Source organism: Ranitomeya variabilis, chromosome 4 (assembly GCF_051348905.1).
Source record: "Ranitomeya variabilis isolate aRanVar5 chromosome 4, aRanVar5.hap1, whole genome shotgun sequence".
In the NCBI taxonomy this organism is placed as follows: Eukaryota; Metazoa; Chordata; class Amphibia; order Anura; family Dendrobatidae; genus Ranitomeya; species Ranitomeya variabilis.
Window position 1 is genome coordinate 582,309,979 of NC_135235.1, and position 23,082 is coordinate 582,333,060.

The 23,082-nt window shown below is 45.6% G+C and overlaps 1 protein-coding gene across 1 annotated transcript in view; it reads left to right on the forward strand.

Moving 5' to 3' along the window:
* Positions 1-23,082, forward strand: part of STMN3 (stathmin 3) — a 45,130-nt gene that overhangs the window by 12,543 nt on the left and 9,505 nt on the right. The window contains exons 2-3 of the mRNA XM_077253007.1: positions 15,676-15,771; positions 15,851-16,026. Coding sequence (XP_077109122.1) covers positions 15,676-15,771; positions 15,851-16,026 — 272 coding nt within the window. The remainder of the gene's footprint in view (positions 1-15,675; positions 15,772-15,850; positions 16,027-23,082) is intronic.

Below are 23,082 nucleotides of genomic sequence, written 5' to 3' on the forward strand. Positions count from 1 at the left end.
TAGGTGTCATAATTGACGCCTCTCCATTATTAATCTGGCTTAATGTCACCTTACAATAGCAAGGTGGCATTAACCCTTCATTACCCCATATCCCACCGCTACAGGGAGTGGGAAGAGAGTGGCCAAGTGCCAGAATAGGCGCATCTTCCAGATGTGCCTTTTCTGGGGTGGCTGGGGGCAGATGTTTTTAGCCACGGGGGGGGGCCAATAACCATGGACCCTCTCCTGGCTATTAATATCTGCCCTCAGTCACTGGCTTTACCATTCTGGCGGAGAAAATTGCGCGGGAGCCCACGCCAATTTTTTCCACCATTAAACCCTTTATTTGAGCAGCTACAGCGGCCAAATTTTGCACATACACACTACTAACATTAGCAGTGTGGAATATGCAAAAAAAAGGGGGATATGAGATGGTTTACTGTATGTAAACCATGTCTCATATCCTGTCGGGTTTGTGAAGGAGAAATGCAAAGCCGGCAATTGAATTACCGGCTTTTCTATAGAACACCGCTGCGTATTTCTCGCAAGTCACACTGCTGGTCCGTGTGTAATCCCATTTATTCTCGCCCCCATAGACTTTCATTGGCGAGTCTCGGCCGAGATACGCTGACAATCGCAGCCTGCTGCGAGTTCCCTCGGATCCGAAATACGGTGGAGAAAATATCGGATGATGGGAGCTGCACCATAGATTAACATTGGGCCGAGTGCTATGCGATTTTTTATCGCATAGCACTCGTCCGTATTACGGTCTAGTGTGACCCCCGGCCCAATAGTGATATACGGATGCTGGTGCTGTATCAGGTCTCCTGTATCTTGGGACAGGAGAGCATCACCACTGCAGCCAATCACTGAGCTCAGCAGCTCTACTAGTGTATATAGCACGAGCTGCTGAGTTCAGTGATTGGCTGCAGCGGTGATGTATGCTGTCAACGTCATGTAACTTGCAGCCAAAACACAGAGACTGGAACAGTGGTGGATACTTGATAGTCTACAAGTATAAAAGATTTTAGGGACCACTTTTCTTAAAGCTGAAAACTCATTTAACCTAGTCCTGTCCACTCAGCTGAGAGTCAGTAAAGGCAATCTTCTGTGAGCTAAACATTTTAAAGTGGTGTGCCTGTCTGGGATATTTAGGGCATTTAGAGAGGATATGCCATAATCTCTGATAAATGTGGGTCTCACCACTGGGACATGCAACTTATTGAAAACCAGGAATAGTGCATGTGCAGCTTCAATTTCTATGGGAGGTCTGTAACTTGCAGAGTAGTGATGGGATCTACATCTAATTGATTGACATTTATATTCTATTGAAATGTCCCAGATGGGAATATCCCTTTAAATGCCCATAGGTCAATACTTGATCACTGTCTTTTTCAGATCTCAGAGCAGTGGAGTAACTTGAAGCTCATGGGTCATATTGGGCCCCCTTATGCCCTAGGGTCGGATGCGAATGCATCCCCTGCACTCACTAGGGTTATGACCCTGTAGCAGATGGATGTTACAGTGTATGAATATAGGAAATTATCTGTGATTTACAGTGTCTCAGAGTGAATTATTTAAAGGGGTTGTCCAGATCTCTAGGGAGAAGATACAGATTAGATATTAGAAAAAACTTTTTGACAGTGAGACTGATCAATGAGTGGAACCAGCTTCCAAGAGAAGTGGTGAGTTCTCCTTCAATGGAAGTCTTCAAACAGAGGCTGGACAGATATCTGTCTGGGATGATTTAGTGAATCCTGCATTGAGCAGGGGTTGGACGACCTGGAGGTCCATTCCAACTTAACCATTCTATGACTTTAACATTGATAGCCGATGTTTTCTTTCCTTTTCCTACTCTCACAGCTGATATGTTACAATGTATTAATTTAGGCAGTCTTCCTTGATTCTTTCTTTAATTGGACGAGGGTTTGTTACAAAACGTCAGTTCAAGCCATACATACAAAGCTAGACAGCGTCATCATGTTTGCTAAGAATAAAGTGCTAATGACGAGGGGATAATATTAGCAAATTGCCTAAAGGTAGATAGATGCCTTCCTTCCTCCAGTCACTTATATATATTAAGATGTAACTTTTATTGTGATTAACCCCATCCTGTTCAGGCAATTTCCTCCCCCCCCCCCCCCTTCTTCCAAGAGCCATTACTTTTTATTTTTCTGTCTACAAAGCCATACGAGGGCTTGTTTTTGTTTTCTTTCTTAGCGGAAATAGTTGTAGATTGGAATGATGCCATTCATTTTACCATACAATATATTGGATAAAAACAGGCATAAAATCCAAGTGCATTGAAATTACGCCAGAAATGTAATTCTGCAATTGTTTTTTGTTTTTTTTTTGGGGGGGAGGGTTTATTATTTCATTGTGTTGTAAGTAGGACCTAGCAATATAATTGCCCAGGTCAGTACGATTATGGCGATACCAAACTTATAAACTTTTTTTTCGTATCTAAGTGTTCAGAAAAGTTCAGAAATTCTTACAAAAAAAATTCACCATCCAGCAAAATGGATGGGATTCATAAAATCTCCTGCTCACAGTGCTTCTTTTTAACTCCGCATAAACTGACCGGCGGTGCGTTTTTCACATCCGCAACATGCCAGTTTCTTTTGAGAGTACGCTGAGCTTTATGTGTGCATTTTCCCTATAGAATTGCCTTAAATGCCGAAAATCTGCATGGAAAAAAATGCAACTGCAGAAATGCACTAAAAGGCATATCACTAAAGCCAAATAAAAGTATCAACTAAACAGCTTTATTAAAAAAAAAAGTAATATGACAAAGAGAAAGAAAAATGCAAATAAAATACGTTACCTAATAGGTGCAGAAAAGCTGCATCATCGAAAACCTACCAAATACTCATGGTGGGAGTGTAGCCTCAGGGGACTTGAACCTGCGATTGTCTGATAGCTAAATTAACCCCTTAGTGACAGAGCCAATTTGGTACTTAATGACCGAGCCAATTTTTACAATTCTGACCAGTGTCACTTTATGAGGTTATAACTCTGGAACGCTTTATCGGATCCCGCTGATTCTGAGATTGTTTTTTCGTGACATGTTGTACTTCAAGTTAGTGGTAACATTTCTTCGATATTACTTGCGATTATTTATGAAAAAAATGGAAATATGGCGAAAATTTTTAAAATTTTGCAATTTTCAAACTTTGTATTTTTATGCCCTTAAATCAGAGAGATATGTCACAAAAAATAGTTAATAAATAACATTTCTCACATGTCTACTTTACATCAGCACAATTTTGGAAACAATTTTTTTTTTTGTTAGGGAGTTATAAGGGTTAAAAGTTGACCAGCAATTTCTCATTTTTACAACACCATGTTTTTTTTAGGGACCACATCACCTTTGAAGTGATTTTGAGGGGTCTATATGATAGAAAATAACCAAGTGTGACACCATTCTAAAAACTGCACCCCTCAAGCTGCTCAAAACCACATTCAAGAAGTTTATTAACCCTTTACGTACTTCACAGGAACTAAAACAATGTGGAAGAAAAAAATGAACATTTTACTTTTTTTTGCAAACATTTTACTTCAGAACCATTTTTGTTAATTTTCACAAGTGTAAAAACAGAAATTTAACCACAAATTTTGTTGTGCAATTTTTCCTGAGTATGCAGATACCCCATATGTGGAGGTAAACCACTGTTTGGGCGCACCGCAGAGCTTGGAAGTGAAGGAGCACCGTTTGACTGTTTCAATGCAGAATTGGCTGGAATTGAGATCGGACGCCATGTCGCGTTTGGAGAGCCCCTAATGTGCCTAAACAGTGGAAACCCCCCACAAGTGACACCATTTTGGAAACTAGACCCCCCAAGGAACTTATCTAGATGTGTGGTGAGCACTTTGAACCCCCAAGTGCTTCACAGAAGTTTATAACGTAGAGCCGTGAAAATAAAAAATCGCATTTGTTTTCACAAAAATGATTTTTTCGCCCACAAATTCTTATTTTCACAAGGGTAACAGGAGAAATTAGACCACAAAAGTTGTTGTGCAATTTCTCCTGAGTACGTCGATACCCCATATGTGGAGGTAAACCACTGTTTGGGCGCACCGCAGAGCTTGGAAGTGAAGGAGCACCGTTTGACTTTTTCAATGCAGAATTGGCTGGAATTGAGATCGGATGCCATGTTGCGTTTGGAGAGTCCCTGATGTGCCTAAACAGTGGAAACCCCCCACAAGTGATACCATTTTGGAAACTAGACCCCTTAGGCCGGAGACACACTGGTGCGAGATACGGCCGAGTCTCGCTGGTTAAAAGCAAGCTGTGGCACCTGCACTCCGGAGCGGAGCGTGCGGCTCCATGTATTGCTATGCAGCTGCACGCTCCGCTCCGGAGTGCAGGTGCCACAGCTTGCTTTTAACCAGCGAGACTCGGCCGTATCTCGCACCAGTGTGTCTCCGGCCTTAAGGAACTTATCTAGATGTGTGGTGAGCACTTTGAACCCCCAAGTGCTTCACAGAAGTTTATAACGTAGAGCCGTGAAAATAAAAAATCTCATTTTTTCTACAAAAATGATCTTTTTGCCCCCAAATTTTTATTTTCACAAGGGTAACAGGAGAAATTAGACCACAAAAGTTGTTGTGCAATTTCTCCTGAGTACGTCGATACCCCATATATGGGGGTAAACCACTGTTTGGGCGCACCGCAGAGCTTGGAAGAGAAGGAGTGTCGTTTTACTTTTTCAATGTAGAATTGGCTGGAATTGAGATCGGACGCCATGTCACGTTTGGAGAGCCGCTGATGTGCCTAAACAGTAGAGACCCCCCACATATGACACCATTTTGGAAACTAGACCCCTTAAGGAACTTATCTAGATGTGTGGTGAGCACTTTAAACCCCCAGGTGCTTCACAGAAGTTTATAACGTAGAGCCGTGAAAATAAAAAAATCGCATTTTTTCTACAAAAATGATCTTTTTGCCTCCAAATTTTTATTTTACCAAGGGTAACAGGAGAAAATGGACCCCAGAAGCTGTTGTACAATTTGTCTTGAGTACGCCGACACCCCATATGTGGGGGTAAACCACTGTTTGGGCGCATGGCTGAGCTCGGAAGCAAAGGAGCGCCATTTGACTTTTCAATGCAAAATTGACTGGAATTGAGATCGGACGCCATGTCGCGTTTGGAGAGCCCCTGATGTGCCTAAACAGCAGAAACCCCCCAAAAGTGACCCCATTTTGGAAACTAGACCCCCCATGGAACTTATCTAGATGTGTAGTGAGAACTTTGAATGCCCAAGTGCATCACAGAAGTTTATAATGCAGAGTCGTGAAAATACAAAATATATATTTTTTAACAATAAAGATTTTTTAGCCCCCAAGTTTTTATTTTCACAAGGGTAACAAGAGAAATTGGACCCCAAAAGTTGTTGTCCAATTTGTCCTGAGTATGCTGGTACCCCATATGTGGGGGTAAACCACTGTTTGGGCGCACGGCAGAGCTCGGAAGGGAAGGAGTGCCATTTTGGAATGCAGACTTTGATAGAATTGTCTGCGGGCGTTATGTTGCCTTTGCAGACCCCTAATGTACCTAAACAGTAGAAACCCCCAACAAGTGACCCCATTTTGGAAAATAGACCCCCCAAGGAACTTATCTAGATATGTGGTGAGAACTTTGAATGCCCAAGTGCTTCACAGAAGTTTATAATGCAGAGTAGTGAAAATAAAAAATATTTTTTTTCCCACAAAAAAGATTTTTTTAGCCCCAAAATTTTTATTTTCACAAGGGTAACAAGAGAAATTGGACCCCAAAAGTTGTTGTCCAATTTGTCCTGAGTATGCTGGTACCCCATATGTGGGGGTAAACCACTGTTTGGGCGCACGGCAGAGCTCGGAAGGGAAGGAGCGCCATTTTGGAATGCAGACTTTGATAGAATTGTCTGCGGGCGTTATGTTGCGTTTGCAGACCCCTAATGTACCAAAACAGTAGAAACCCCCACAAGTGACCAAATTTTGGAAACTAGACCCCCTAAGGAACTTATCTAGATATGTGGTGAGAACTTTGAAAGCTCAAGTGCTTCACAGAAATTTATAATGCAGAGTAGTGAAAATAAAAAAATATATTTTTTTCCAACAAAAAAGATTTTTAGCCCCCAAGTTTTTATTTTCACAAGGGTAACAGGAGAAATTGGACCCCAAAAGTTGTTGTCCAATTTATCCCGAGTACGCTGATGCCCCATATGTGGGGGTAAACCACTGTTTGGGCGCACGGCAGAGCTCAGAAGGGAGGGAGTACCATTTGACTTTTTTAGCGCAAAATTGGCTGTCGTGTTTGGAGACCCCCTGATGTACCTAAACAGTGGAAACCCCCCAATTCTAACTCCAACCCTAACCCCAACACAGCCCTAACCCTAATCTCAACCCGATCCATAATCCTAATCACAACCCTAACGATAATCACAACCCTAACCCCAAAACAGCCCTAATCTCAACCCTAACCATAACCCTAATCAAAACCCTAAATCCAACACACCCCTAACTGTTGTGATTTTGCTTTTTGCTCCCTCTAGTGGTCATTAGTGATTTGACTCTGGAGCGTCTGTCTTTTCCTATATCCTCACCTGGGCCGTTAGTTCAGGGGCGTTGCTATATAAGCTCCCTGGACCTTCAGTTCTATGCCTGGCATCGTTGAAATCAGAGCTAATCTGTTGTGCTCTTGTCCTCTGATCCTGGTTCCTGTTTTTCAAGCTAAGTCTGCTTCTTTGCTTTTTGCTTTTGTTTTGTTTGGTATTTTTGTCCAGCTTGTTCCTATCTGTATCCTGACCTTTGCTGGAAGCTCTAGGGGGCTGGTGTTCTCCCCCCGGACCGTTAGACGGTTCGGGGATTCTTGAATCTCCAGCGTGGATTTTTATAGGGTTTTTGTTGACCAGATAAGTTATCTTGCTATATTCTGCTATTAGTAAGCTGGCCTCTCTTTGCTGAACCTGGTTCATTTCTGTGTTTGTCATTTCCTCTTACCTCACCGTTATTATTTGTGGGGGGCTTGTATCTTGCTTTGGGGTCCCTTTCTCTGGAGGCAAGAGAGGTCTTTGTTTTCTTCTCCTAGGGGTAGTTAGATTCTCCGGCTGGCGCGAGTCATCTAGCGATCACCGTAGGCATGATCCCCGGCTACTTCTAGTGTTGGCGTTAGGAGTAGCTATTTGGTCAACCCAGTTACCACAGCCCTATGAGCTGGATTTTTGTATCTTGCAGACTTACACGTTCCTCTGAGACCCTGTCCACTGGGGTCATAACAGTATGCCAGGCCAGTATTAAATGTTTAATGCATTGCAGAAGTGGGATTATAAGAAAGAAAATTTTGAGTTTTTTTTTTCCCTCTCTCATTTTTTTTTTTCTTTTCCCCTTTACCTCAGAGTGGCTTAAGCTTGCTGCAGACATGAATGTCCAGACCTTGATTACAAGTGTGGACCAGCTTGCCGCTCGTGTGCAGGGTATACAAGATTATGTTACCAGAAATCCTAGGTCTGAACCCAAGATTCCGATTCCTGAACTGTTTTCAGGAGACCGATTTAAGTTTAGGAATTTCAGGAATAATTGTAAATTATTTTTGTCCCTGAAACCTTGTTCGTCTGGAGACTCTGCTCAACAAGTAAAAATTGTTATTTCATTCTTACGGGGTGACCCTCAGGATTGGGCTTTTTCGTTGGCGCCAGGAGATCCGGCATTGGCTGATATTGATGCGTTTTTTCTGGCGCTCGGTTTACTTTATGAGGAACCCAATCTTGAGATTCAGGCAGAGAAAGCCTTGCTGGCTATGTCTCAGGGCCAGGACGAGGCTGAGGTGTATTGCCAAAAATTTCGGAAATGGTCCGTGCTGACACATTGGAACGAGTGTGCACTGGCCGCTAATTTTAGAAATGGCCTTTCTGAGGCCATTAAGAATGTTATGGTGGGTTTTCCCATTCCCACAGGTCTGAATGATACCATGTCCCTGGCTATTCAAATTGACCGGCGGTTGCGGGAGCGCAAAACCGCAAATTCCCTCATGTTGTTGTCTGAACAGACACCTGATGTGATGCAATGTGATAGAAAAACCGCAAATTCCCTCATGGTGTTGTCTGAACGGACACCTGATTTGATGCAATGTGATAGAATCCTGACTAGAAATGAGAGGAAAATTCATAGACGCCGGAATGGCTTGTGCTACTACTGTGGTGATTCTACACATGTTATCTCAGCATGCTCTAAACGTATATCTAAGGTTGTTAGTCCTGTCACCGTTGGTAATTTGCATCCTAAGTTTATTCTGTCTGTAACTTTGATTTGCTCACTGTCATCTTATCCTGTCATGGCGTTTGTGGATTCAGGTGCTGCCCTGAGTCTTATGGATCTCTCATTTGCTAAGCGCTGTGGTTTTATTCTTGAACCATTAGAAAATCCTATCCCTCTTAGGGGTATTGATGCTACGCCATTGGCAGAAAATAAGCCGCAGTATTGGACACAGGTTACCATGTGCATGACTCCTGAACACCGCGAGGTGATACGTTTTCTCGTTCTACATAAAATGCATGATTTGGTTGTTTTGGGGCTGCCATGGTTACAGACCCATAATCCAGTCCTTGACTGGAAGGCTATGTCAGTGTCTAGTTGGGGCTGTCGTGGTATTCATGAGGATTCCCTGCCTGTGTCTATTGCTTCTTCTACGCCTTCGGAAGTTCCGGAGTACTTGTCTGATTATCAGGATGTCTTTAGCGAGTCCAGGTCCAGTGCATTGCCTCCTCATAGGGAATGTGACTGTGCAATAGATTTGATTCCAGGCAGTAAATTTCCTAAGGGAAGACTGTTTAATCTGTCGATACCTGAACATACCGCTATGCGCTCATATATCAAGGAGTCTCTGGAGAAAGGACACATCCGTCCGTCTTCTTCCCCTCTTGGTGCGGGATTCTTTTTTGTGGCTAAAAAGGACGGATCTTTGAGGCCTTGTATTGACTATCGGCTTTTAAATAAGATCACTGTCAAATTTCAGTATCCTTTGCTGCTGTTGTCTGACTTGTTTGCCCGGATTAAAGGTGCCAAGTGGTTTACCAAGATAGACCTTCGTGGTGCGTACAACCTTGTGCGCATTAAGCAAGGGGATGAATGGAAAACCGCATTCAATACGCCCGATGGTCATTTTGAGTACTTGGTGATGCCTTTTGGGCTCTCTAATGCCCCTTCAGTTTTTCAGTCCTTTATGCATGACATTTTCCGGAACTATCTGGATAAATTTCTGATCGTTTATCTGGATGATATTCTGTTTTTTTCTGATAATTGGGACTCGCATGTGGAGCAGGTCAGGATGGTCTTTAAAATTTTGCGTGAAAATTCTTTGTTTGTCAAGGGCTCAAAGTGTCTTTTTGGTGTACAGAAGGTTCCCTTTTTGGGGTTCATTTTTTCCCCTTCTGCTGTGGAGATGGACCCAGTCAAGGTCCGAGCTATTCTTGATTGGACTCAGCCCTCGTCAGTTAAGAGTCTTCAGAAGTTCTTGGGTTTCGCTAACTTCTACCGTCGTTTTATCGCTAACTTTTCTAGCATTGTGAAACCTTTGACGGATATGACCAAGAAGGGCTCCGATGTGGTTAATTGGGCTCCTGCTGCCGTGGAGGCTTTCCAGGAGTTGAAACGTCGGTTTACTTCGGCGCCTGTTTTGTGCCAGCCTGATGTCTCGCTTCCCTTTCAAGTTGAGGTGGATGCTTCAGAGATTGGAGCAGGGGCCGTTTTGTCGCAGAGAGGCCCTGGTTGCTCTGTTATGAGACCTTGCGCCTTTTTCTCTAGGAAGTTTTCGCCTGCGGAGCGAAATTATGATGTGGGCAATCGGGAGTTGTTGGCCATGAAATGGGCATTTGAGGAGTGGCGTCATTGGCTCGAGGGTGCTAAGCATCGTGTGGTGGTCTTGACTGATCACAAAAATCTGATGTATCTCGAGTCTGCTAAACGCCTGAATCCTAGACAGGCCCGCTGGTCATTGTTTTTCTCCCGATTTGACTTTGTTGTCTCGTATTTACCAGGTTCAAAGAATGTGAAGGCCGATGCTCTTTCCAGGAGCTTTGTGCCTGATGCTCCTGGAGTCGCTGAACCTGTTGGTATTCTTAAGGATGGTATTATCTTGTCAGCTATTTCTCCTGATCTGCGACGTGTGTTGCAGAGATTTCAGGCTGATAGGCCTGATTCTTGTCCACCTGACAGACTGTTTGTGCCTGATAAGTGGACCAGCAGAGTCATTTCCGAGGTTCATTCCTCGGTGTTGGCAGGTCACCCAGGAATTTTTGGCACCAGAGATCTGGTGGCCAGATCCTTTTGGTGGCCTTCCTTGTCTAGGGATGTGCGGTCATTTGTACAGTCCTGTGGGACTTGTGCTCGAGCTAAGCCTTGCTGTTCTCGTGCCAGCGGGTTGCTCTTGCCCTTGCCTGTCCCTAAGAGACCTTGGACACATATCTCCATGGATTTCATTTCTGATCTTCCGGTGTCTCAGGGCATGTCTGTTATCTGGGTGATATGTGATCGCTTCTCCAAGATGGTCCATTTGGTTCCTTTGCCTAAACTGCCTTCCTCTTCCGATCTGGTTCCTGTGTTTTTCCAGAACGTGGTTCGTTTGCACGGCATCCCTGAGAATATTGTGTCAGACAGAGGATCCCAGTTCGTTTCCAGATTCTGGCGATCCTTTTGTAGTAGGATGGGCATTGACTTGTCGTTTTCGTCTGCTTTCCATCCTCAGACTAATGGACAGACGGAGCGAACTAATCAGACTTTGGAGGCTTATTTGAGGTGTTTTGTCTCTGCTGATCAGGACGATTGGGTGACCTTCTTGCCGTTAGCTGAGTTTGCCCTTAATAATCGGGCTAGTTCCGCCACCTTGGTTTCGCCGTTTTTCTGCAACTCTGGTTTCCACCCTCGTTTTTCTTCGGGTCATGTGGAACCTTCTGACTGCCCTGGGGTGGATTCTGTGGTGGATAGGTTGCAGCGGATCTGGAATCTTGTGGTGGACAACTTGAAGTTGTCACAGGAGAGGGCTCAGCACTTTGCCAACCGCCGCCGCGGTGTGGGTCCCCGACTACGTGTTGGGGATTTGGTGTGGCTTTCTTCCCGCTTTGTTCCTATGAAGGTTTCCTCTCCCAAATTTAAACCTCGTTTTATTGGTCCTTACAAGATATTGGAAATTCTTAATCCTGTATCCTTTCGCCTGGATCTACCTGTGTCGTTTGCTATCCACAACGTGTTTCATAGGTCCTTGTTGCGGCGGTACGTTGTGCCTGTGGTTCCTTCTGCTGAGCCTCCTGCTCCGGTGTTGGTTGAGGGCGAGTTGGAGTACGTGGTGGAGAAGATCTTGGATTCTCGTCTCTCCAGGCGGAGGCTTCAGTACCTGGTCAAGTGGAAGGGCTATGGTCAGGAAGATAATTCCTGGGTGGTCGCCTCTGATGTTCATGCGGCCGATTTAGTTCGTGCCTTTCACGCCGCTCATCCTGATCGCCCTGGTGGTCGTGGTGAGGGTTCGGTGACCCCTCACTAAGGGGGGGGGTACTGTTGTGATTTTGCTTTTTGCTCCCTCTAGTGGTCATTAGTGATTTGACTCTGGAGCGTCTGTCTTTTCCTATATCCTCACCTGGGCCGTTAGTTCAGGGGCGTTGCTATATAAGCTCCCTGGACCTTCAGTTCTATGCCTGGCATCGTTGAAATCAGAGCTAATCTGTTGTGCTCTTGTCCTCTGATCCTGGTTCCGGTTTTTCAAGCTAAGTCTGCTTCTTTGCTTTTTGCTTTTGTTTTGTTTGGTATTTTTGTCCAGCTTGTTCCTATCTGTATCCTGACCTTTGCTGGAAGCTCTAGGGGGCTGGTGTTCTCCCCCCGGACCGTTAGACGGTTCGGGGATTCTTGAATCTCCAGCGTGGATTTTTATAGGGTTTTTGTTGACCAGATAAGTTATCTTGCTATATTCTGCTATTAGTAAGCTGGCCTCTCTTTGCTGAACCTGGTTCATTTCTGTGTTTGTCATTTCCTCTTACCTCACCGTTATTATTTGTGGGGGGCTTGTATCTTGCTTTGGGGTCCCTTTCTCTGGAGGCAGGAGAGGTCTTTGTTTTCTTCTCCTAGGGGTAGTTAGATTCTCCGGCTGGCGCGAGTCATCTAGCGATCACCGTAGGCATGATCCCCGGCTACTTCTAGTGTTGGCGTTAGGAGTAGCTATTTGGTCAACCCAGTTACCACAGCCCTATGAGCTGGATTTTTGTATCTTGCAGACTTACACGTTCCTCTGAGACCCTGTCCACTGGGGTCATAACACCTAACCCTAATCCCAACCCTAACCCTAATCCCAACCCTAATCCCAAACGTAACACTAATCCCAACCCTAATCCAAACCCTAACCCTAATCCCAACTCTAACCCTAACTTTAGCCCCAACCCTAACTTTAGCCCCAACCCTAACCATAACTTTAGCCCCCGTCGTCACAAAAAAAGTTCAATGTAACCTTTTTTTTGTACGTCGCGTCCGCCATTTCCGCGGATGCGTGGCTGTAACTCTGCCCCCTCCTCCCCAGGACATAGACTGGGCAGCGGATGCGTTGAAAAACTGCATCCGCTGCCCACGTTGTGCACAATTTTCACAACGTGCGTCGGTACATCGGGCCGACGCATTGCGACCGCCCCGTACCGACGCAAGTGTGAAAGAAGCCTAAGGCTACTTTCACACTAGCGTCGTACTCGGCCCATCGCAGTGTGTCGGGCCGACGTACCAACGCTAGCGTTGTAAGCGCCGCACAACGGGTGCAGCGGATGCTGTTTTTTCAACGCATCCGCTGCCCCATTGTGAGGTGCGGGGAGGCGGGGGTGGAGTTCCGGCCACGCATGCGCGGTCGGAAATGGCGGACACGTCGCACAAAAAAGTTACATGTTGTTTTTTTTTGTGTCGACGGTCCGCCGAAGCACGACGCATCCGTCGCACGACGGATGCGACATGTGGCAATCCGTCGTAATGCGTCGCTAATGCAAGCCAATGGAGAAAAAACGCATCCTGCAAGCACTTTTGCAGGATGCGTTTTTTCTCCAACGACGCATTGCGACGGAAGCCAAAAAATGCTAGTGTGAAAGTAGCCTAACCCTAACCCTAACCCTAACCCTAAATTTAGCCCCAACCCTAACTCTAACCCTAACCCTAACTCTAACCCTAACTCTAACCCTAACCCTAACTCTAACCCTAACCCTAAACCTAACCCTAACTCTAACCCTAACCCTAACCCTAACTCTAACCCTAACCCTAACCCTAACTCTAACCCTAACCCTAACCCTAACTCTATAAAGAATCAAGAAGAGATGTGGCACTCACCCTTCAGCACTGCTTGATTAATATCCTTTATTCCCTAACCCTAATTTTAGCCCCAACTTGTCTTCTCCTGCCGGCCGGCAGATGGCAGCAGATGGCGGGCGCACTGCGCATGCGCCCGCCATGATGAAAAAGCCGGCTGGCAGGAGAAGACAGAAGAGGACCCAGGGACCCCGGGTGAGTATGATAGGGTCCCCGAATCCCCCTATTTCTCTGTCCTCTGATGTGCGATCACATCAGAGGACAGAGAAATAACTGATCGCTTTTTTTTTTTTTTTTTTGCGGTCGCCGGTAAACTGTTAATTACCGGCGATCGCAAAGCAGGGGTCGGTGCAAACCGACCCCGATCATGTTCTTTGGGGTCTCGGCTACCCCCGGCAGCCGAGACCCCAAAGAACATCCGGGTGCCGGGCGGCGGGCACACTGCGCGTGCGCCCGCCATTTTTTCCCGGAAAAAATATGGCGGCGCCCATGGGGAGACACGAGGAGCACCGGGGGAGGTAGGTAAGTATTGGGGGGCTATTGGGGGCCATCGGGGACCACATTTCTCTGTCCTCCGATGTGCGATCACATCGGAGGACAGAGAAATTAAACGGCAAATCGCGTTTTTTTTTTTTTTGTTGCGACCGCCGGTAAACGGTTAATTACCGGCGATCGCAACTCGGGGGTCGGTAAAAACCCCCCGAATCATGTTCTCTGGGGTCTCGGCTACCCTCGGCAACCAAGACCCCAGAGAAAATCCGACTCTGGGGGGCGCTATTCACTTTTTCCACAGCGCCGTTAATTAACGGCGCTGTGGATTAAGTACCCTTAGCGGCCGCCGTTAAAAGGCGTATCGGCGGTCGTTAAGGGGTTAAAAGGTTTGTCCACTACCAGGACAACCCCTTCTTGACCTAAATGTTTGGCATTGATAAAATAAAAAAGCCTATACTCGCCTCCTGTGCCGGTGGCGTTCCAGCAGTGTTGGCACTCGTGGTCCCAGGGCTCATGTGCTGTTGTATGACACGTGGTGCCTGGCGTCCAATCAGCATTGGCGTCACTGTCCGCCACTTGAAGACGAAGTTCAGGCTGCAGCTGATTTCTGACTTCCTCTCCATGTTCAAAATGTCTAAAAGTGGGGACGGTCATGCCAGTACTGACTGGGCACCGGGCCCCACGTGTCATACAACCGCACGTAAGCCCCAGGACCGCTAGTGCCAACACCACTGCCATTTTTTTGCTCAGCGTCAAATACTCACCAAATACTCATTGTGGGAACTGAACCTTCTACCAAACGTAATACTGTATATAGTAAAAATCATGGTCTCTTATGAACACCAGTCACAGGCTGGTTTTCAAGGAAGTGAAGGAGGCCTTCAGCAGAGCCCTGGCTGCTATAGAAATTCATCAGCACCCCACAGATCATGTTCCTTGTTTTAAATACTCAATTTAAATGATACCATCTGCAGCAAGTTGATGCTGCAGCTCTCTGAAGGTGGTCTGAGGATTGTCCTTGACTGATCTCACCATTCTTCATCTCTGCCTTCCTTATGTTTTTCTTGGCCTGCCACTTCTGGCCTTAACAAGAACTGTACCTGTGTTCTTCCATTTCCTTACTATGTTCCTCACAGTGGAAATTGACAGGTTAAATCTCTTAGACAGCTTTTTGTATCCTTCCCCTGAACAACTATGTTGAATAATCTTTGTTTTCAGATCATTTGACAGTTGTTTTTAGGAGCCCATGATGCCACTCGTCAGAGGAGATTCAAACAGGAGAACAACTTGCAAGTGGACACTTTAAGTAGCTTTTCTCATGATTGCATACACCTGGCTATGAAGTTCAAAGCTCAATGAGGATGCAAAACCAAAAAAAGTGCTTTAGTAAGTCAGTAAAAAGTAGGTAGGAGTATTTTAAACAAGAAAATGATAAGGGTGCCCATACTTATGCACCTGTCAAATTTTGTTTGAATGCAGATTGCACATTTTCTGTTAGCACAATAAACCTCATTTCAAGGCAGAAACATTACTGTGTCCAACAGTTATTAGATATATGAAACTGAAATAGCTGTTGCAAAAAAACAATTTTTATAAAACATTAAGCGTAAGATTAATAGGGGTGCCCAAACTTTTTCATAGAACTGTACATCATGCATACAATTGATAATACCATGGGCAGGGCACACCACGAATAATTTATTGGAGAAGTATAATCACTTATATAAAAAATACCAAAAATGTTACTAACACGTTTCACCGCTTTATGCGGCTTCTTCAGGAGATGATAGGTCTGTAGCTGATATACCAAATGAAGAAGGAGGAACTTAGTGATGTGAAATACCAGTGAGCAATGGATGATTATTAAATGGATTCTTCACTGAGTCATTTCTTCTCTCTTGCAGCCTACAAAGAGAAGATGAAGGAGCTGTCTATGCTGTCCCTGATCTGCTCCTGCTTTTACTCGCAGCCTCATCCCAAGAAAATCACTGAATATGAAGGTTATAAAACCGCTTATATCTGTCCTGAGAAAGTCTATTCCAGTGTATTGATAATGATAATGGTCTTTATGTGTCATAGACATGGAGGTGAAGCAGCTGAATAAAAGGTCATCAGGGCAGAGCTTTGAGGTGATCTTGAAATCTCCTTCAGACTTGTCCCCCGATGGTCCTCCACTGGCCATCTCTCCTAGGAAGAGGGAGGTTTCCTTGGAAGAACTGCAGAAGAGGCTGGAGGCTGCTGAAGAGAGGAGAAGGGTAACTTATGAATGTCATAACTATATTTTTATTCTTTTGCAGTTTTTGGAAGGTGCCCAGGTTAGGCCACACTGCAATATGCCAGGTGTCTTCTGCTATATAATACTATAGTGGTGTAGTATGGATTGTCAGGACCTGGGGCAGGGAAAATATTTTGCACCCCTAACATGTCCCTGAATCCCTTCCCTCTATTAAACCCCCTAACCACATGTATTGTATTTTGAGGAAATTATTGATATAATTTTAGTTTACCTTTGACTATCTAGTTTTGTTCTCTTTTAGCTGAAATCAGACATAAAATGAAAAAACTTAGAAAGTTAAATATTGTAATCATTTTTACTTTCTATAACCTGTTTGTAAGTGCGGTAATTATTTTATTACCCATCCCTAGCCCTGACCCTAGCACTATGCCAACCTCTAACCTTAATAAGGGTTGTAATAAGTGTAAAAACGTAAAAGCCGCTCTTAGCAATAAATTATAACAGTAATAAATTGGTGCACAGGAGTCAATATCGTCTTCATTCATTAACTGTTCAGCTTCCGTCATCTCAGCAACCACTTATGAAGAGTGCAGCAGAGATTATTTTTTTTCCTCGGCTGCCACAGTCTACATATTGTGATGCAGTGACCCCTGTTACAGCTAGGGGGTGCTGTATGTGCTCCCTAGGACACGCATGGAGGCGTAATGGGGATAGTGAGACAGTGTCCGGCATTGTGGTGAATGGCCTGTATGTGTCGCAGAGGAGGAGGTCTTCTGCGCTGTACGTCTCCCTTGATATGGGGAGCTGCTCCCTGCAATGCAACCCGGAGTATTTTGTCTTTGGTGCACATGAGCACTAAGATGTTGTTTAGTGTGTCTGGGTCCGGGTTGTGGGTAGCTATGAGAGATGGGAGGGTCTAGCTACCCACATACCTCACCACTGGGTGAGGGTGCTCACTGTACCCTTTTCCTGTGGGAAGAGCGGGTGTTTGAGGACCTGCAGTGATGTCAGGATCACGTGACCAGCCCCTGTGATTCATACCTCACCTGTGGGTGTGGTTACAAGCTACATAATGTGACCAGGGTTTGGTCACAGGGGGGAGAGTGTTTAGATCTGTATGGTCCGTATGCAAGGTCCCGGAAAAGCCTATGTGTTGGGAGTGCTACCTCCCTGAATAGCACATGGTGGGGTTTTGGCACTGAGTGGCCTGTGTGTTGGACGGTCCCAGGTGGGGATGGACGTCCTTAATAGCGCACAGTGAGACCATGGTCCTGGACGGTCTGTGTTGGAAGCTCCTGTGAGTGGAGTCTTCCTGGAGCACCTAAAGAGACCATGGACCTGGACGGTCTATGTTGGGGAAGCTACCGTTCTTCGGTGGGTCTGGACTGACTGAAGTGTGCCTGCCCGGCAAGTTGGTGATCCCTATAAGGCAGTTTTCCTAGGAGGGAGGATTGATAAGGAGTTAGCAGGTGGAGCAGGAGCTCCCGTAAGGTACCTTCACAGACTGTTGGTGCTTGTTGGGTGCTATGAACTAATGAACTGTGCGGCATGCGGTCACCCATGGCAACTGGACAAAGTAAGGTCCAGCATGTTTACTGACTGTGCTTCAAAGCCGTATACTATGAAGTGCTAAGGACTATGAGGTCTGTGATGTGTAACATGGCTTACAGTGGTTTATGCTGAGTGTATAATAAACCACATGGACTGTTTATGTAAAAAACCGTGCCAATGTTTATCCTGCTGCCAAGCAAGTAGTCCCCAATACGCTAGTGAGCACTATCTCATATATGGTGGAGAATGCGGGCAGTGTGAACTGAGGCATACCCAAAAAGTGTGCTGCATAGCGTTGTGCAAAGTCTGCTGTAAAATTATTTTCCAGCAGACTTTGCACAGCGCTATGCAGCATGCTTTGGGGTATGCCTCAGTTCACACTGCCCGCATTCTTTCCACCATATGTAAGGCTGTAGTAGCATCGTACGTAGTGAAGAGGTAGTGACCCACAAAGTTCCAACACAAAAGTCTCTTTAATGTTTACTCACAGCATTCACACAAATGCATATAACTTCAGTGTATCTTATCAGTGTACAGTTCACACCAGTTCATAGCAATACATATCATATGGCTTTAAACTGCAGTCCCTAAACAGGCCAAACGTCCCTTGTCCAGTTTCCCTGGGCGACCGCACGCCATATTACAGTCTCCATACACACAGATTCATATAGTTTCCGTGGGCGTCTTGATCGCTGTATCACAGTCTCTTACAGTCTCTTTACTCACATAGCCGTACAGAGCACAGGATATCCTCCGGATAGCAGCCAGGCACCAAATCCACCTGTTTGCAACCGTTAAACATGCTAGTCCTCTTTCGGGCACAGGACATCCACCTCTGGGCACAGGACTGTCAACATCTGTCTCTTTCGGGCACAGGACATCCACCTCCGGGCAGAGGACTGTCCACATCCAAGACCAGTACCATGGACGATTTGCATTGCAGTGCACACTGCGGGTGCCAGGCTATTCAGCTGCCCTGGGTGCTGGCTCCGCTGGCCTGTGCCTCCATGCACTCAGCCAGTGCTCTGCAGGCCTCTGCTCTGCACACCAGCACACACCAGACTGACACTGATGTGCACCTGACACACCCATACCTCTTACTGCAGGGCTTTTAACACACAAATCTGTGGCTTTCAGCCACATGGAAAACCTGGACCGGAAATCTGTGACTCCCATGCACACCTATGGACTTCATCCTTCTGCATGCACAGTCTGGGGAGCACAAACAGCGCCTCCTAGCTGTAGCAGGGGTCACAGCCTCACAATATGGAGAACTTCACTACTGACGACGGTATAAAGAAATTGCACCCAAAATAGAAAATAAGGATTCACTGTATATTAAATAGGGGTCTCTAAAGTAGATAAAACATAACTTAAAGGGAACCTGTCACCCCCAAAATCGATGGTGAGGTAAGCTCACCGTCATCAGGGGCTTATCTACAGTATTCTGTAATGCTGTAGATAAGCCCCCGATGTTACCTGAAAGAGAAAAAAAGACGTTAGATTATACTCACCCAGGGGCGGTCCCGCTGCGGTCCGGGTCCGATGGGTGTCTCAGGTCCGGTCCGGAGCCTCCCACCTTCATTCCATGACGTCCTCTTCTGGTCTTCACGCCGCGGCTGCGGCGCAGGCGTACTTTGCCCTGTTGAGGGCAGAGCAAACTACTGCAGTGCGCAGGCGCCGGGCCTCTCTGACCTGTCCCAGCGCCTGCGCACTGCAGTACTTTGCTCTGCCCTCAACAGGGCAGACAAAGTACGCCTGCGCCGCAGCCGCGGCGTGAAGACCAGAAGAGGACGTCATGGTGTGAAGATAGGAGGCACCGGACCGGACCTGAGACACCCATCGGAGCGGACCGCCCCTGGGCGAGTATAATCTAACCTCTTTTTCTCCTCTTTTAGGTAACATCGGGGGGCTTATCTACAGCATTACAGAATGCTGTAGATAAGCCCCTGATGACGGTGAGCTTACCTCACCATCGATTTTAGGGGTGACAGGTTCCCTTTAAAATTATTCTAAAATCTAACCAGCATGATCATACATGAAAAATGTAACTGAGAACACTTGGGACAGTAGGATTTATTTTATTCACTTATAATAGCGGCAATAATTTCTCAGCGCTTTACAGACATCAGACATAGCTCCTTGTCATAGCTGTGGATATATAATACTGCTCCTTCCTTTCTGGGTAATGACCAGCTAACTACATATTAGCAGCAACCATTGAGACTGATAAACCCTATAGCGAGATAGCAGAAAAGAGAGAAAGGACTGATAGAAGAAACACTAAACTAACTGCAGTAATTCTGACTAACTGTCCTCACAAACATCCATACGCGTTACATCAAAAGTGTAACTGTGTAACTGCCCGGAATCATCAGGGGCTCAGCAGCACAATTACCAAATATCCAGACAGACAATTCATTAGTGCACACAGTGGCCGTTCATTCTGCTGAGAGCATCGTCATCTCGGCTGCTGCATATCATGCTGACTGCTGGGTTCTGGGTCTAATTTTGCACCCTCCTAGACTTTGAAGCCTGGGCAACTGCCCCTGTGCCACCTCACCACTGGCAAGCATAGGTTATACATCTTGTATATTGTGATATGGAGCATGCTGGTATAATCTGGGTATATTCTGTATATAATTATATATGTATAGCTGGTATAAGTTACCGTATATACTCGAGTATAAGCCGACCCGAGTATAAGCCGACCCCCCTAATTTTGCCACAAAAAAATGGGAAAACTTAATGACTCAAGTATAAGCCTAGGATGGAGCAGCTACCGGTAAATTTCAAAAATAAAAATAGATACCAATAAAAGTAAAATTAATTGAGACATCAGTAGGTTAAGTGTTTTTGAATATCCATATTGAATCAGGAGCCCCATATAATGCTTCTTACAGTTCATGATGGGCTCCATAAGATGCTCCATACAAAATACGCCCCATAAGATGCTCCATAATGAAATATGCCCTATATAATGCTGCACAAAGGTTAATAATGGCCCCATAAGATGCTCCATAGAAACATTTGCCCCATACAATGCTGCATAAAGGTTGATGGCCCCATAAGATGTTCCATAGAAACATTTGCCCCATACAATGCTGCATAAAGGTTGATGGCCCCATAAGATGCTGCATAGATTATGCCCCATAAAATGCTCCATAGATTATGCCCCATAAAATGCTCCATAGATTATGCCCCATAAGATCCCCCACACATTATGACCCATAAAATGCTCCACATATTATGCCCCATAAAATGCTCCACACATTATGCCCCATAAGATGCTCCACACATTATGCCCCATAAGATGCTCCACACATTATGCCCCATAAAATGCTCCACACTTTATGCCCCATAAGATGCTCCACACATTATGCCCCATAAGATGCTCCACACATTATGCCCCATAAGATGCTCCACACATTATGCCCCATAAGATGCTCCACACATTATGCCCCATAAGATGCTCCACACATTATGCCCCATAAGATGCTCTATACATTATGCCCTATATGCTGTTGCTGCGATTAAAATAAAAAAATCACATACTCACCTCTCTTCACTCAGGCCTCCGGCACTTGCGATATTCACCTTCCTCGTTCCACCGCTGCGCACCGCTGTCTTCCATCCTCCGCAGTGACTGTTCAGGCAGAGGGCGGCGCGCACACTAACTACGTCATCGCGCCCTCTGACCTGAACAGTCACAGCCAGAGGACGGAAGACAGAGCGGTGCGCAGCGGTGGAATGGGGAGAGGTGAATATCGCGCAAAGCTCACCCTCCCCCGATATACTCACCTGCTCCCGGCGCGCGGTCCCTGGCAGTGTCTCACTGTCAGATGGTCTCCGGGAGCCAGCGGCATCTTCCTATGTTCAGTGGTCACGTACCGCTCATTCAAGTAATGAATATGCGTCTATATTCATTACTGTAATGAGCAGTACCACATGACTGCTGAACACAGGAAGAGCTGCCCGGAGACCATCAGACATGCAGGGACCGCACCAGGAGCAGGTGAGTATGTGACAGCCGCACCTCCGACCCCCTGGGACAACAACTCAAGTATAAGCCGAGAGGGGCACTTTCAGCCCCAAAAAGTGGGCTGAAAATCTCGGCTTATACTTGAGTATATATGGTATACATCTTCTGTGTATAGTGATATGGAGCATGCTGGTATAACGTGGGTATATCCTGTATATAATTATATATGTACAGCTGGTATAAGTTATATATCTTCTGTATATAGTGATATGGAGCATGTTGGTATAACCTGGGCATCTCCTGTATATAATTATATACAGTTGTGCTCAAAAGGTTACATATTCCAGCAGAATTTTTGCTTTGTTGGCCTTTTGTTCAGAGAATATGAATGATGACACCAAAACTTTTTCTCCACTCATGGTTAGTGGTTGGGTGAAGCCAGTTATTGACAAATTACTGTGTTTTCCCTTTTGAAATCATGACAACCGAAAACATCCAAATGACCTTGATCAAAAGTTCACATACCCCATTTTTTAATACCGTGTATTGCCCTAACATCAATGACAGCTTGAAGTCTTTTGTGGTAGTTGTGGATGAAGTTCTTTATTTTCTCAGATGGTAAAGCTGCTCATTCTTCTTGCAAAAAGCCTCCAGTTCCTGTAAATTCCTGGGCTGTCTGGAGACTGAGATGGCCACTCCAGAACCTTCACTTTGTTCTGCTGTAGCCAATGACAGGTCGACTTGGCCTTGTGTTTTGGATCATTGTCATGTTGGAATGTCCCATGCGCAGCTTCCAGGCTGATGAGTCCAAATTTGCCTCCAGTATTTGCTGATAATGTGCTGCATTCATCTTTCCTTCAACTTTGACAAAGTTTCCTGTGCCTTTGCAGATCACACATCCCTAAAACATCAGCAATCCAACTCTGTGCTTTACAGTAGGAATTGTGTTCCTTTTAGTGTTGAGCATTCCAATACCGCAAGTATCGGGTATCGGCCGATACTTGCGGTATCGGAATTCCGATACCAAGATCCGATACTTTTCTGGTATCGGGAATCGGTATCGGATCCATATTACTGTGTAAAATAAAGAATTAAAATAATAAATATTGATATACTCACCTCTCCGGAGGCCCCTGGACATCACCGCTGGTAACCGGCAGCCTTCTTTGCTTAAAATGAGCGCGTTTAGGGCCTTCCATGACGTCACGGCTTCTGATTGGTCGCGTGCCGCTTATGTGACCGCCACGCGACCAATCACAAGCCGTGACGTCATTCTCAGGCCCTAAACTCCTCATTCTAGGAATTTAGGACCTGAGAATGACGTCACGGCCTGTGATTGGTCGCGTGGCGGTCACATGAGCGGCACGCGACCAATCAGAAGCCGTGACGTCATGGAAGGCCCTAAACGCGCTCATTTTAAGCAAAGAAGGCTGCCGGTTACCAGCGGTTATGTCCAGTGGCCTCCGGAGAGGTGAGTATATCAATATTTTTTATTTTAATTCTTTATTTTACACAGTAATATGGATCCCAGGGCCTAAAGGA